Here is a 16,713-nt window from a genome sequence, read left to right on the forward strand (position 1 = left end):
ACTGAAAATCCCCTGAGAGGTTGATGTCTGAGGTAGACGATGTTAATCATATGTTATATGTGAGAGTGTACATGTGTTTTGGGAAGGAGATCAGAGATTGCTTGAGAAACAAAGATGTGGAGATGTCCCCATTCTCTATAGAAGAAATCTTTTTTTTTTTTTTGTAAAAGACTGTTACATACCGTATTTCCTTGAATTGCCGCCGGGGCGCTAATTAATTTAAAACCTCTTCTCACTCCTGCGCTTACCAAAGGCATGTGGAAAAGTAAGCATGCGCAAATTATTTTAAAACCTCTTTTCACTCCGGCACTAACCAAAGGTATGCAGTAAAACTTTGAGTGTGATGTAAGCTTGGACCTTTAATCCTACTGAATAGCTCTTGATCTTCTTCCCTTTATGCGATTTCAAATTACCGGTATTGAAATTAGCCTCCTCCATTTTGAAAATGATGACAGGGGAAATGTCACTCGTGACGTCACGAGTTTGACCAGGCGGTAATACTATCCATCCATCCATTTTCTACCGCTTATTCCCTTTCGGGGTCGCGGGGGGCGCTGGCGCCTATCTCAGCTACAATCGGGCAGAAGGCGGGGTACACCCTGGACAAGTCGCCACCTCATCGCAGGGCCAACACAGATAGACAGACAACATTCACACTCACATTCACACACTAGGGGCCAATTTAGTGTTGCGGTAATACTAAGCTTGCGCTAATTATTTTGGGAAGCGAGTTTGATCCGGCAGTAATTCAAGGCAGGCGCATACTATATGCCCTGCGGCAATTAAAGGAAATACGGTACTTGTCAACATTATTATGCCCAAGGCAAAAAAATTGTCTACATAAATGTCAATTCATGAAAGTAAGGCTTATATTTTCTTATTGGCTTTATGAGTTACAATTATCAATCAAATCTGAGAGAATGATTAAGAGTACAAAAGCCCTTAAATTGATATCCCTTTTTGTCTTTTTTTCCCATATTTGTGAGTATTATTACTCTATCTGTATTTGCTTTTGTTTTGTTTCCTTTATGTTGAAAGTGTCTTGACTTGTGTGTGAATTGTAAATATAGGTTTGTTGTTAAAAAAACAAACAAAAAAAAAAAACACTGAAAAGCCCTCGACATTCGGTTGTCTAAGTCTTGGAAAAAAATATTCAAAGAAGAAAAGTCATGCATGAAGCTTTATCAAAATAAATATATGTATAATTGTTATAAATAATGTATAATGTAATAATCTTGTTCCAGTCGATTTTAATGGCGTTTACCAATTTCTATCTAATATCAAATACAGCATATTTACACCGGATGACTCAACAACAACTTCCGGGTTAAACTAGCTGTCGTGACCTTGGTCGGCGGATTCAAAGCTGATCATCATGGCGGCTGTCTTCAGGCTAACTTCTGTTTGTCGTAAAGGAGTTCCACGTAAGCATACTAGGCTTTGTGTTACCAATTATCATTTTTTTGCAGATTGTTTTTTTTTTTCAAACAGCAATGCAGTAAAGGCAGGCGGGTCGAATGTTTTCTAAGTACTGCCAGACACTTTATTATGTAGGAGAACGGTGACGCTGTTTTCAAGATCATGCCTTTAGTTTGGCTATCCTGTTTGTATGAATATGAATTACGCCCCAAACAGTTTATTTTTTCTGAAAATTACGCAATTTTGTATATATTAAAGCTAAGTAATGTTGTATAAATGATTCGACACGAAGAGGAACGTGTCAGCAACTTGGGCGTGACATTCTTCAGTAAAAAAACAACTCAAGAAAATGTGTAATTTTTTCTGAAATTAGGTCGAAGTTGAATTTTTAGACGATTCTTTGCTGTTAATTTCATATTTGAGTGCAAAAAGACATGACATTTTGGATTGTATCGGATTGTATTCCAGCCATCTACTTCCCAGGTGAGATGCATTAATTTATTACAGTGGTTCTCAACCTTTTTTCAGTGATGTACCCCCTGTGAACATTTTATTAATTCAAGTACCCCCTAATCAGAGCAAAGCATTTTTGGTTGAAAAAAAGAGATAAAGAAGTAAAATACAGCATTATATCATCAGTTTCTGATTTATTCAATTGTATAAACGTGGAAAATATGGCTAATTTGTAGTGGTCTTTCTTGAACTATTTGGAAAAAAAGATATAAAAATAACTGAAAACTTGTTTAAAAATAAACAAGTGATTCAATTATTAATAAAGGTTTCTACACACAGAAGTAATCATCACCTTAAAGGCCTACTGAAACCCACTACTACCGACCACGCAGTCTGATAGTTTATACATCAATGATGAAATATTAACATTGCAACACATGCCAATACGACCGGTTTAGTTTACTAAATTGCAATTTTAAATTTCCCGCGTAGTTTCTTTTTGAAAACGTCGCGGAATGATGACGCGTGACGTCACGGACTGTAGAGGATATATTAGCACAGCAACACTTGCGGCTAAAAGTCGTCACTTTTCATCGCGCAGTTAAACAGTATTCTGGAAATCTGTGTCGCTGAATCTTTTGCAATTTGTTCAATTAATAATGGAGAAGTCAAAGTAGAAAGATCGAGTTGGGAAGCTTTAGCCTTTAGCCACACAAACACACGGTGATTCCTTGTTTAAAATTCCCGGAGGTGAAGCTTTACTATGGATCAGAGCGGTCAAGCGAACATGGTTCCCGACCACTTGTCAACCGGCAGGTTTCGGTGAGAAAATTGTGGTAGTAAAAAGTCGCCTTTTACCGGAGATCAGCTGAGCTTGCGCCGTCTATGCAGCTTTAGTCGACTTCCTTCAGTGACTGGCCTCAAGACACCCGTGGACACACCCGTCCGACTATCAGGTACTATTTAATCTCACTAAAACAGTAGCAACCCAATCGAAAGATAAGGGATTTCCCAGAATTATCCTAGTAATTGTGTCTAAAAACATCTGAAGCCGTCCCAATGCAATCGCCTTTTTTTTTTTTACTTTATTTTTAATTTATTTGTTTTTTTCCAGTTCTTCGCTATCAATATCATCATCCACGAATCTTTCATCCTCGCTCAAATTAATGGGGAAATTGTTGTTTTCACGGTCCGAATAGCTCTTGCTGCTGCAGGCTCCCATTATAAACAATGTGAGGATGTGAGGAGCCCTCACCCTTGTGACGTCATCGTCTGCGACTTCCGGTAAAGGCAAGGCTTTTTTTATCAGCAGCAAAAGTTGCAAACTTTATCGTCGATGTTCTCTACTAAATCCTTTCAGCAAAAATATGGCAATATCGTGAACTGATCAAGTATGACACATAGAATGGACCTGCTATCCCCGTTTGAATAAGAACATCTCACTAGTGATTTAGGGCTATATAAGTAAACATTGATTGATTGATTGATTTCAGTTGGCCTTTAAAGTGCCCTCTTTGGGGATTGTAATAGAGATCCATCTGGATACATGAACTTAATTCTAAACATTTCTTAAAAAAAAAAAGAAATCTTTAACATCAACATTTATGGAACATGTCCACAAAAAATCTAGCTGTCAACACTGAATTTCTTTTCACAGTTTATGAACTTACATCAATATTTTGTTGAAGTATTATTCAATAAATATATATAAAAGGATTTTTGAATTGTGGCTATTTTTAGAATATTTAAAAAAAAATCTTGCGTACCCCTTGGCATACCTTCAAGTGCCCCCAGGGGTACGCGTACCCCCATTTGAGAACCACTGGTTTATTATCTCCAATACATATACAGGGAGCAAGGAAGCGCGGAAACAGCAGACCACTCGATGATGTAAACATAGGGACAAACGGGAGGGATTATGTCGCCGCTATAAATAGTTTCGTCGGTGTTAGTGCTTATAATAACAATCTCAGTAATACTTGTTTAATATTCAAGTCACAAAATGTAAATAGAATATTGTTGGTGCTTTTTAAATGGTTATTTATTGGATTTTATGGGCGGAATAGTGGAGCTCCCATTGGCTCCGCTGTAAGCAGACTTTAATTTTGTGTATTTAATACATAGAATAGCTTAACTACATTTTCCAGTAGCTTGGCGGTAGCTTAGCTACTTTTTTGTTGGGTATATGTTTCTGTAACTTAGCTACTTTTAGACCCATGTAGCTAGGTAGTTTACATCAAAGCTACAAAGAGAGAAATTGGATTGTGAATCCTAGCCAAAAAAATATGGAGAAAATACAATGACCTGAATGAGAACATCCAAACACACAGAGAAAATCCATGATAATCGGTTGTTGTTCGTATGATGAGTCACAATTTGCTAAGGTTAGTGGAGGCAAGTTAAAGTGGGTCATCAAAACTAGTCAACACAATCATAAGTGGCGCACGCCCGCCACATGTCACTATTTGCTGTCCAATGTAGCATTCATGTTAGTAACACCATCCTCACGTTCATGTTTCGCTCAAATGCTGTTTTAAACTTAATGTGCGCCAACATTAGGAAACTTTGTAGCTACAATACAAATCAATCACCTCAGTTAAGTTTCGTCTGAGTTTGTTTTGAAGGGCGTAGAGCACACCGCTCTGACTATCATCAGTCCCTGTGCATTGCACGCAGCTGTCTTCCTTTTATTCCTTTGTGGTAACATGATATTTTTTTATTGATCACATGCGTTAATGTTGAAAGCCATACTTATAAGTTTAAATCATAAGTTTTTTTTATGTTGTGTGTTTTTAAAGGGCTGTGTATCTTTGGGCACCACACGATTCGATTTGTGGGGTTAATGATTTGATTCAGAATAGATACTTGATTCAAAACGACAGCTCTGATATTTTCTTTATATCACTTAGAAGAAAACTAGTTTTGTTTGATAAAATGTTACCCAAACATTTAATCAATTCAAATATAAATAAGGCAACCAGAACAATACCTCTCACTTCGCTTTTCTAAAGTAAATCCGTACAGCAGATATTGGCATCTACATAAATATTTGCCTGAGTGGCTGGGATGGACACATTAAAAAATGAATTTAATTTTGGATTATTTTTTTATTGATTAAGAATTGTTACAAATAATAATGAAATACATTTAAGTTTTTTCTCTTTAAAGAATGACATACCCAAATCCAAACTTTTTAAAAAACATTGCTGTGTGAGCAACAAAACTACTTAATAGTGTACACTTAACTTACAAACTTTGCTTTTCTTAGCGTGAGTGATCAAAGATTACGAGACGTTTACGTTATGAGATATGTTTACGGAGGTACTTTTACGCTGCGTTCAAGGCTTGCTGAACACAGTAGGACCACACAACGCCCGCTCGAATGAATAAATAATAGATTTTATTTGTTCCATTCTTTTTGTTTACATAAATCTTAGATATTTAAAATATTAAAATCTCAGCCGATAGCCATTGCAAAAGATAAAATATTAAGACTAAAACACTCTCAGTGAGGCATAAGAAACATAAAACATGCAAAATAGTGGGTGTATTTATTTTAATTATTAAAAAAAAAAAACTTGGTAAAAATATGTCGTGTGTAGAAGTACATTTTGAGCACATTCAACAATACAGCGATGATAATTATAACCATTATCATTTTAGTCACGATAATCGTGATATTACATTTTAATATTGTTATAACCCTAACTTGGTCTACGATGTCCTGTTTTAATAATTTGTTGCAGTTGAGTTTTTATATTTAAATAATGGAAGAAAATGTATGCAAATTTGTACTTTTTTTAAAAGTGAATCTCTTGTTTTTTTACCCCTTAAGCTCTTTTCTTCCGAAGTGCTTTGCTGGCAAGGCCGTTGGTTGTACCGCACAAACAACAGGAGCAGACATACCTTCTAACTGCAAGGATTCATGCATCTCAAACTTTGAAAGGTGAGTGTGGTAAAGTACATGCTGAAAGTATAATCAGGGTGTTGTGTGAGTGGTAACTGTGCTGCTTAATAAGCCACAATGAAAATGTTTTAGGTATTTTGTTTCCAACAAACCTTGTTGCACAAAGGAAACAATTAAAAGTATTTTTTTTTTTTTAATAGGACAACGTAAATCCTTCTTACCATAATCATAAGTTTGCTGAAACTTGAATATTGAAGTAGCAGAATGCTGAGAACCACAATGTTTGATATAATTTATCCTGAATTAATGATTTAATGAATACTAAAGTGTCTGACATCCATCAATCCATTCATCCATTACCTACCGCTTGTCCCTCTCGGGGTCGCATGGTGACTGGAGCCTATCCCAGCTGCATTCTGGCGGAATGCGGCGTACACCCTGGACAAGTCACCACCCCATCGCAGGGCCAACACATATTTACAGACAACATTCACACTCACATTCAAAAAATAGGGACAATTTAGTGTTGCCAATTAACCAATCCCCAGGTGCATTTATTTGGAGGTGGGAGGAAGCCCAAGTACCCAAAGGGAACCCAAGCATCCATCCATCCATCCATTTTCTACCGCTTGTCCTTTCGGGGTCGCGGGGGTTGCCTGGAGCCTATCTCAGCTGCATGCGGACGGAAGGCGGTGTAGACCCTGGACAAGCAGTCACATGCAAACTCCTCTCAGAAAGACTTTGAGCCTGGAGATCGAACTGAGGACCTTCTTATTGTGAGGCATACGCACTATGCCCTGTTCCACCTTGTTGCCCTGCGGTCTGATATATTTATCTTAAATTTATTATTTATTTATCGAAAGCCAATGTTTGATATCCATTTTCCATCCATTTCCTACCGCTTGTCCCTTTCGGGGTCGTGGGGGCTGATATCGTTTATACTAAATTGATTAATTTAATATTGAATAAAAGATACAGTGGCTGATATTGTTTATTGTAGATACATTCATTTATTATTTAATAAAAACACATTGTTGTATCTTTTTTTTATTCCAAATTAAATCATTTACTATTTAATGAAAACCAGTGTCTGATATGTGTCCTGAAATAATTTATGATATAATAAGAACCACATTGTGTTAACCTGACTCTCGCCAGACCCTTTTAGTTCGCTGAGCTCAACACAAGGGTCTGGGCTCGAAAGCATTGCAAATTCCTTCAAGATGGCCAAAAATAATGAACCAATCAGGATCACTGGGCGGGATTTCATAAATGTTACGTAGCGCCGAAGGGACTGTTTGATTCAAACAACAATGGCGGCACATAGCGAGGAGTCGTGTGCTGACATTGATTCTGCTATTGCAACTGTTTTGCAACATCGATCAAATATTTATTATTTAAAAGATGAACAGAGAACGGTTTTGAAGGTATTTATTGGTGGCAAGGATGTTTTGGCTCTACTTCCGGCCGGGTTTGGATTTCCCAGCATCGCTCTCATCAGCGTCACGGGTTGATTTCGATGTGAGTGGTTGAAGTAGCACATCATTCATGATAACGGACGAGTGGTTTATCCAGTCATATACAATGATTTTTTTTACAAGGTCCCACCTTCTGAAATACATCTCCTATTGAGAACTCCCAGATCCCTGTGTGGAGCTCAGTGAACGACAAGGATCTGGCGAGAGTCAGGTTAATATTGTCTGATATTCTGAATCAATTTATTTAATATGCAATGAAAAGCACACTGTCTGTTATAATTTATCGTGAATCCATTCAGTCATTGTTGTTTCATGTAAACAAGCATGTCTGATCTTCTGTTTATGCTTTGTTATACATCTACCCTCCGTCTCTCTAGCTCACCCCAACTGATCGATGTTCAAGGTTGTTTCCCGAGAGAGTTGTTTCCTTGTGTGTATCGGAATATATTTACTCATATGGGGTTCATGTGTGAAGTGCCCTGATATAACTTCTGTCGTGAATTGGCTGCAATAAAACATTGTTTGATATCCTTAATCCTGAATTAATTAGTTATTAAGTTTTTATATTTTTTTATTACAATATTTCAGTTTTTATCAATTTTGTATATTTACTGTATGTTACAATAATAGAATGTCAGTTGTTCTGTATGTTTTTTTAAATTATAATATTCAAATAAAGTATCATATTGAGATATGCTCCAGCACCCTCCATGACCCCAAAAGGGACAAGTGGTAAAAAATGGATGTATGGATGGATATTTATTATTTATTTGGTCATTATGTATTTTTTCCTGTCAATTTTTACTTTGTTTTCTTTAAACTTTTGAACACTATAAACGGATGCATTTAATTGATTTTGAAAGGTGACGTACATGATACTGGTGCATACGATTGAGTTCTTAGATGTGGAATTCCATATGTAATAGTTGTTTCTTAAATTTACAGCAAGTTCTGGCTCTCAAGCCGCCTCTCTGCATTGGACAGCTGAGCGAGTGCTGAGCATCCTGCTCCTGGCCATGGGGCCTGTGGCCTATTTTCACCCCTGTCCTGCTATAGATTATTCTCTGGCTGCTGCACTCACCCTCCATGGACACTGGTAAGATGAAAATAACAGGGCAATAAAAGGTTAATGACTGGGCATAGGAATCAAAATAGTAAATCACAATAATCTTTCATGTTACAAACGGTCCCTTGAAGGCAGCCATAAATGCGATATGGACCTCAATGTAAACACATTTTGAAACCCCAGGTGTACTAACCAGCGCTTTGATCCAGCAGAACCAACAATGAGGGCTTTTTATTATCTAAATTCTACTTGATATTGTTTAAAATTTTGTAAATTATTGTCTCTACTGTGGTTCATTCTGAAACCAGACTGACGTCTTCCTTAAATGGTACTTATTTTTAAAAAGTAATTGACCTGATGTAAAATTATTTTTTCTAAAATCTTAAGAACTTTAAGTTGAATGAATACATGTTAGTAGTTATTAAAACACCCTTCTTTAGAACGGTCCTCACTAGCACAGTTTTCAAAGAGTAAAGGCAATTCAAAACCCTTAAAAATTGTTCTTCAAAAATACCATAAAATACTTGAGTGAGCAATTGTGTAATCGATTGCCCAAAATGTAATTATATTTACAAAGCCATCCACAGTGACCATAGGCTTGTGCTATAAAAGCTTGAGTATTTTCTGACATTAATTTTTAGGAATGCGATTTTTTTTTAATAATCTTTTTTTAACAATTGTTATTGCTGCTCTGATAATGCAACAAAGAAATTTTCTCTTCCCGCAAAACTAACACTCAGCTCACGGTGAATATATACAAAGTCCAACACAACTTAAAATTGATAACAAGTAGCATAGCTAATAACGTAACAGAACACTTTACAAAAACATCCAGCACAGTCAGTTTCCATGGTTATTTGCAGCTGCTTAAGGACTATGGGGCTTAAAAAGCCATGTGATTTTGCAATGCATTTTGGGGCTTGGTAGCCATACTTGTTGAACAAAGGTTTTGTTCACAATTCCCGTTTTTTCCAAAGTCCTATTTTCATTTCTTTCACAGTCCACATTTTTCAACCGTTTTTAACCATTCCACCTTCAAATAATTTCTCTCCGTTGGTACAACTAAACTACTTTGTTCAAAATTCCAGGTCTTCCTAATATTCTAAGAATTCCAAAATACCCCTTATATGGAAATTGTTATTAAATTTTTCAACCGATTCAAAAAAAAAAAACCCAACCCATTCATATAATCAAGGAAAATTGTGCTATCAATATTTTCAAACATTCCCGGTTTTCCTGAAACTCCTAAATGTCCAGGGAACTTTGATTTAAATGAATGTGTACATTCCTCAAATTTTTTTTTTAAACCCGAATCTTGACATTTCAACCATCCACCCACACTGTTTTTCTCATATATTACCCAGGTATTACGCACGTCAACTGTTAGCTAAACATGCGCGTTTCATTTGCAGTTTGAAGGGATGTGGGTCTCCTCTGCACTGACTGACATGATGAGCTAGCTTGCTAGTTGTTAAAATTGTGTCACAGAGACACACACATACACCGAAAAACTGAGCAAGTGACTAAGGCTGCGTACAATAGGCAAATGTTTACAAAGAAATGTCGCCAAGGTGATTGGAAAGTCACTAGATTAAGCGACAGCGGCCGAGTTGGCAACATTAAGCTCTTGCCACTGGGGGGGTAACTATTTAGGGTTATTTTATGACTTTGGAATCAAGTGTTTTTGTAACCCAAACCCCAATGCGCAGGATTTCAACAGTCGTAAACAAATAGCACAAAGGCTTCTGTGACCAGAATATTTCTAACTCATGGTATAGGTTGGAGGCTAAATTGCAGAGTGTTTTAGGAATGGTTGAACAGACAGGCCCTGCGATGAGGTGGCGACTTGTCCAGGGTGTACGCCGCCTTCCACCCAAATGCAGCTGTGATAGGCTCCAGCACCCCCCGCACCCCAAAAGGGAAAAGCGGTAGAAAATGGATGGATGAACAGACAGTGTTGTATGTGGGAGATAGGGCGTGTCGTAATCGAGAGGCAAAAAGTTTTCTAAGATAGACCAAACATTCCAATTGCATCTCATTAACCCTTGTTGAGATGAATCAATTATATAAGTTCTTCCCAAAAATTCTAATGGAAAGTGAACTTGGCAATGGAGGCAAAGAAAAACTTCAAACAGAACTCAGGCTGTGTTGGGAAGCCATCTGTCTTGACCAGGTGGTTTAAGATAAGGTCAAAGAAAACAGGACAGAGGGGTTCATCAAACGGGAAAGAGGCAAGAGAACAATGGTCACAACAGCCGTATCAACAAAAATAATAGTCACAGTACGACACCAACCGTAATCTTGTGCTTCCAGTTCCAGTGTTACTGACGTCACCACCACTAAAGATTAATAGATACTGTAAATGTAAATGTATAAAGGTGCAATCGTGCCATTGCAGGCCACATCTTCAGAAACAGGGACCACCAACCACAGTGGACAGAGAGAGAGACTGAGAAAGCAGAGGGTGATTAGCGATGGGTAATGAACTTGGTACATTCATAGGTACCGACCAAATTCTGTCATAACTGCTTTGTACCAAAGTAAACTATACCACATCACGATATCGTTGTTACACATGCCATAACGTTTGGTTGCAGACTTCGTGTCAGTTTAAGTATTTAGTGCAGAAGCAATCATAGCCGCTGTGACTGATTAGGTAATATTGCAATTTTCCATGACAAGAAATCAAGCTTGCAAGATAGAAGACACTCAAAATTACAGTAAAGCTCCACTTTTTAAAAAATGTGCTGGCTCAATGCTAATTTACATTGGAAATGCTATATAAATGATACTGATAGCATTATCGATTTTACGTGACCATGTCAGTACTTCCAAATTTGTTATCAAAACTACAACTAAGATTCATATTCCAATCAGTATGTAATAGTACTGTAATACTTACAGCATAAACAATTTGTAGGACTCAGTAAAAAGACAAGACAGGAACGTTCTACTTAATGGCAAAATCCCTGATTATGGCAACACACTGTAGCCTTTACACGACTCCCATCTAACATCATGGAATTGTAACTGTATGCATAATTTGCAATATAATACTTTTCAAATGAGATTTAAAAGTGTAAGAAAACAAGATATAACAACAGGAAAGTTATCAGGTCTGTGTTAAATGAGGAAAATTGTATACTATTAACACATGATCAAACACAATAGTACAGAAAATTGATACTGTTGAACGGTATCTATTCCCAGGTATTGGGATTTGGCACCATATTGGTTCATTTTTGAAAGTTCCCCAACACTAATGGTAATGACACAAGAGCACACAAAACAATGACCTATGATTGTAAAAGTAATAGATGACTAAGACATATGCCTGAGGCTTCCTTGACTATAAACTTTGGCTAAAAAATGAGCTTTACATTTACCTAATGTATGTATGTACTGTAAGGAGTGTGCTTAAACCACAATCTTGGCCATTACTATTAACTGCTGTATTGACCTAAACTCTTTTATAAATTGTCTGGTACAGTTTCTCAAACCCAATCAATTTTGTCATTACAACACTTTGCTGCCCAGTTTTCCAAAAATGAACAAAAAAATCCATGACCCCCAACTGCTGTAAGTAGATTTCAACTGGCTCTTATTTTTGTCTGCTTGCAGACCCGTGAAAGTGGGTTGAGTTTGGCATTGGAAAACTGTGTTTCCCGTCAGTTAGTGTTAACTAAACAATTTGGCAGGTGAATGCCACAAATCCCAGTCATGAGAAGTGATAAATCCCCCTAAACTAGGACTTCCAGGCCAGGTGGGTATTTTGGAAGACTGGATTATGTCCTCTTAATGCCATTTGATGGCGACATTGGTGCAGTGAACTGTAATGTATGACTTTTGAGTCTACGCCTGATAGGATTAAAAAGCATCAAAGATTTGGGACACTTAGTGAACCTAATGAAGCCTATAAACTTGGTTGTTGGTGTCCAAAAAAATTGGACATATGAGTGTTTAACCGATACGGTTGAGTTGTTTTGATGCACTGTGATATGTATGGCAACAACTAAAGAGACTGAGGGGAGATTTGGATAAAGATGAATTAACACATTGAATTTACAAGCATGGATAACAGTGCAATGACCTGCATGCTGTATTCATTATAAAGTATCCTAACAGAATTTTTGATGCATTGTAATGCCTAAAAAAATTTAAAGCAAATATTTTTCGAGAATTCTATTTAACGATTCAACTATCAATATTTTATAAAGCTGTGTTTTAATAACTGAAGTGGTTGTTCTAATCATGTTTTTTATTTAATGTACTATGTACAGTGCATTCGGAAAGTATTCACACCGCATTTTTTCCCCATTTTGTTGTTACAGCGTTTTCCCAAAATGGAAAAAAATCATTTTTGTCCTCAAAATTCTACAGATAAATTACCCATAATGACAATGTGAAAAGTTTTAAAAACATTTTTTTGCAAATGTATTAAAAAAGAAAAAAACATGTACATAATTATTCACAGTATTTGCTCAGTACTTTGTGGACGCATCTTTGGCAGCAATTACAGCTTCAAGTTTTTTTGAATAAGATGCCACAAGCTTGGCACACCTTTCTTTGGGCAGTTTCGCTCATTCTTCTTAGCCCACTGCTCTTTGCAGCGCCTCTCAAACTCATAAGATTGGATGGGAAGCGTTGGTTTTCATCTTTGATGTCTCTGTTGGTGCTGTATTCATCTTACCCTCTATCCTGACTAGTCTCCTAGTTCCCGCCACTGAAAAACATCCTGACAACATGATGATTCTACCACCATGCTTCACTGTAGGGATGGTATTGGCCTGGTGATGAGCGGTGACTGGTTTCCTCCAACCATGATGGCTGGCATTCGTGCTAAATAGTTCAATGTTTGTCTTATCAGATCACATTTAGTTTCTCATGGTCTGAGAATCTTTCAGGTGCATTTTGGCAAACTTTTTACGAAGACATTGCTTGATTGGTGCTTTGCTGCTGAGAGGGTTGTCCTTCTCGAAGGTTCTCCCCCTTTCCACAGAGTGGCCGTCAAGTTCTTAGTCACCTCCCTGACTAAACTAAGATGAATGCAGTAATGTACAGAGACATCGTGGATGAAAACCAACTCTTCCCATCCAACCCGATGGAGCTTGAGAGGTGCTGCAAAGAGAAAAAAGTGAAACTGCCCAAAGATAGGTGTGCCAACTTGTGGCATTGTATTCAAAAAGACTTGAAGCTGTAATTGCTGCCAAAGGTGCATCAACAAAATATAGAGCAATAGCTGTGACGATTTATGTACATGCATGCTTTTAAAATGTTAGTACATTTGAAGAATTTAAAAGTGAAGTGAATTATATTTTTATAATGCTTTTTCTCTCGTGACTCAAAGTGCTTTACAAAGTGAAACCCATGATCTTCATTAAGCTGGGAGCAAGGTGGGTAAAGTGGGTTTCCCAATGGCACAACGGAGATGACTTAGATGGCCGAGGCTGGATTTGAACCAGGAACCCTCGAGTTTCTGGACAGCCGCTCTACCATTGGAACCAAGCCGTGAACAGATAGTACTGTATGATGTCAAAGATGACGTGTATGGAAATAGTCTATCTTCACTTTGTCTGGACAGTTGCTGATAGTTTATAGTAGCCTCAGGTAGCTCTCCCATGCAACGTCCAGCTGTTGCCGTTCTACATGCGGAGATGTGCTATCGATGAGGCAGGAGTAGAAGATGGAAGTCCATCAGAATGTTTTTCTGCCAAAATGTGGTCAACCTTATTTTTGCAGTCGAGATAATGTAGCGCCAAGATTAGTTGCCTGTTGTTAGCAGGACTTGTCATGGCCAGAGCGCATTTGAATGCGCACTCATCCTTGGGCTCTGCTTGTCAAACCTCGGGACACGCCCATGGCCGCGCACATCAAGGGATGCACCATGCGCTGCAGGACGGAGACGCGGACAAAGACATGTGGGTGTCCAAGTTAAAGTGCCTGACAGCGGACTTTGAAGATGTTTCACGCCAGAAGGTCGTTCTTGTGCATAATTACAAATGGTGTGATATTGAAAACCTCCTCAAACCGGACAAACTTGTGTTCGAAACTTGCATCCCCAACTTTTATGTGAACAAGAAAAAGTATGCACTTTGAGTCCTGTCGATCTTTGGATCCACATATGTGATCAGGTGTTCTCCAACATGAACTTCATTAAAAACTAACATCGCACACGCCTCAGATGAGAGCTTACAATCCTGTATGAAGATAAAGGTGACGTCATACACCCCTGATGTGGAGACGCTGTGCCCTGCGGTTCAGGAGCAGAAATCACCTTAACCAAGTATGATAAATATTTTAATTTCTTATAATTTTGCATATATTTAAATTTTTTAATTGTTCGGTGAAATAGACATTTTATTATTGAGGTTGGCAGCTGACTGCTCGGCGCCAGTAATGACGGCACAGAGGATGGCATTTTTGGTTCTCTGCCAGTAGATAGTTTAAGTTTGGTGTTTTGTTTTTTCATTACTACAAGGAGGACTTAAACAGACATTGAGTATTTTACTTCACCTTCAACCCGACGTCTTTTTCGGAGTTAAAAACGTTTTGTTGCATGCAGAAATTGTATTTCATTTTCTCTGCAGTCGGTCATTGATTTCATAAATGTAACCCATAATAGTTTGTTTATACATAGCACAAAGGGAAAAAAAAACTTTATATGCAGTGTTATTTCATTTTATTTTTAAAACTTTTTTTATTTTATTTTATTTTATTATTACTATTTTTTTGTCCTGTCCAGCTTCTCAGGCAAATCATATAGTTGATGTAGATGCCCGTATCGGCTGTTCAGATTTATTTTACAAAAGAGAAGTGTAGGATACTTCTCTCATTGCCTTATTTAAATTTGACTTCATTAAATGTATTTATATTATCATTTGGTGCAGCTGGGCCGGAGCAGGAGGGGATTAGACAGTGTAATCTCCTTTTAAATTTCAAAAGAGTTTTGTGGCTCCCATTGTTTTCTTTAATTTGTAAAACGGGTCAAAATGGCTCTTTGAGTGGTAAAGGTTTCTGACCCCTGATATATAGATATATATATATATATATATCATATATATATATATATATATATATATATATATATATATATATATATATATATATATATATATGTGTGTTTTTTTTTAATTTTCCTGAAGGAACTCTCCTGAAGGAATCAATAAAGTACTATCTATATATATATATATATATATATATATATATATATATACACACACTTTTTCCTACATTTTTGTCTCCTAGGGGCCTCGGGCAGGTGTTGACAGATTATGTCCACGGAGACACCAAAGTCAAGGTCGCCAACACAGCTCTCTTCCTCCTGTCGACGGTCACTTTTGCTGGCCTTTGTTACTTCAACTACAACGACGTGGGCATCTGCAAAGCTATCGCATTGCTTTGGAGCAAATAAACATGCTTGTGGACTGGAAGACTGACCTGAACGTGTTTATTATTATGACAGTTATGACAATATTCATGTATATTGTAACTCACATTGATCATTTCCTTTCATGACTCAGACAATTTTCTTACCTGTTCAATTTTCTTTTCATGCGCTGCATGGGTGGAAATGTACTCTACTATTCTTTACTGTTCGTACGACTTTCAGACATATTTTCAACTAAATGTGTCTCAGTCGTGTTTGACATCTAATTTATTATTTCTTTCTTTGAAGATCTATTTGCTGCATGATGTATTTTGTTTTGGCTGCAATGCGTACATACCTTTTTGTTTTATAACCCATCCAAGATAACACATTTTAATGTCAGCATTTACCCTACCACTATATTTGGGGTTTGGCCACCTCCTCGAGGTCCATTTCATAGTTTTCATATGGATTACAATGAAATATAAGGATACTTTTCACATAGAACATGGCTAAATTGTTCTATATACGCTGGCCGACAATGTGCGTGTGTTTGTGTCAATGTATGGATTATCAGCCTACTCTCTACAAACCTGCACGAGTACACGCTAAATGTAACTGACGGGAAACATTGAACGTCCACCTGATGTATTTTTAATGTTGCACATGAGGAGTAGAGTTTGACATATTCATCTGCCAGCAATTTATGAGTGTCAATCATTCACTATAAATCAGCAAACAAATCAAAGCTTCGGAAAATAAAAGTTTATTTAATGTCTGTTTGGAGCCTTATTGTCCTTGTCACTGCTGCTCTGTAAAAAATTGCTTTGAGATGGGAAATAGAAAAATTATGAGGCCATTTTTAATGACTTACGCTTCAAAAGTCATACTACTAACTATTGACTCTGCTATGACCATAAAGTTAGACGTGACTGATTTAGAAGCACTTGCTCCATGCACATCCAATGCCTTAGGAATGACCTCTGACCCTAAAAATTTTAACACTTGTAAAAAGTCTTGTAGT

At 37.2% G+C, this 16,713-nt stretch overlaps 1 protein-coding gene across 1 annotated transcript; it reads left to right on the plus strand.

Moving 5' to 3' along the window:
- Positions 1–1,290: 1,290 nt before the first annotated feature.
- Positions 1,291–16,467, plus strand: sdhdb (succinate dehydrogenase complex, subunit D, integral membrane protein b). The gene is made up of 4 exons (XM_061918789.1): positions 1,291–1,424; positions 5,708–5,818; positions 8,203–8,353; positions 15,569–16,467. The coding sequence occupies exons 1-4, from the start codon at positions 1,376–1,378 to the stop codon at positions 15,732–15,734; spliced, it is 477 nt and encodes a 158-aa protein (XP_061774773.1). The 5' UTR covers positions 1,291–1,375; the 3' UTR covers positions 15,735–16,467.
- Positions 16,468–16,713: the final 246 nt, after the last annotated feature.

This window comes from Nerophis ophidion, linkage group LG13, assembly GCF_033978795.1.
Source record: "Nerophis ophidion isolate RoL-2023_Sa linkage group LG13, RoL_Noph_v1.0, whole genome shotgun sequence".
In the NCBI taxonomy this organism is placed as follows: domain Eukaryota; kingdom Metazoa; phylum Chordata; class Actinopteri; order Syngnathiformes; family Syngnathidae; genus Nerophis; species Nerophis ophidion.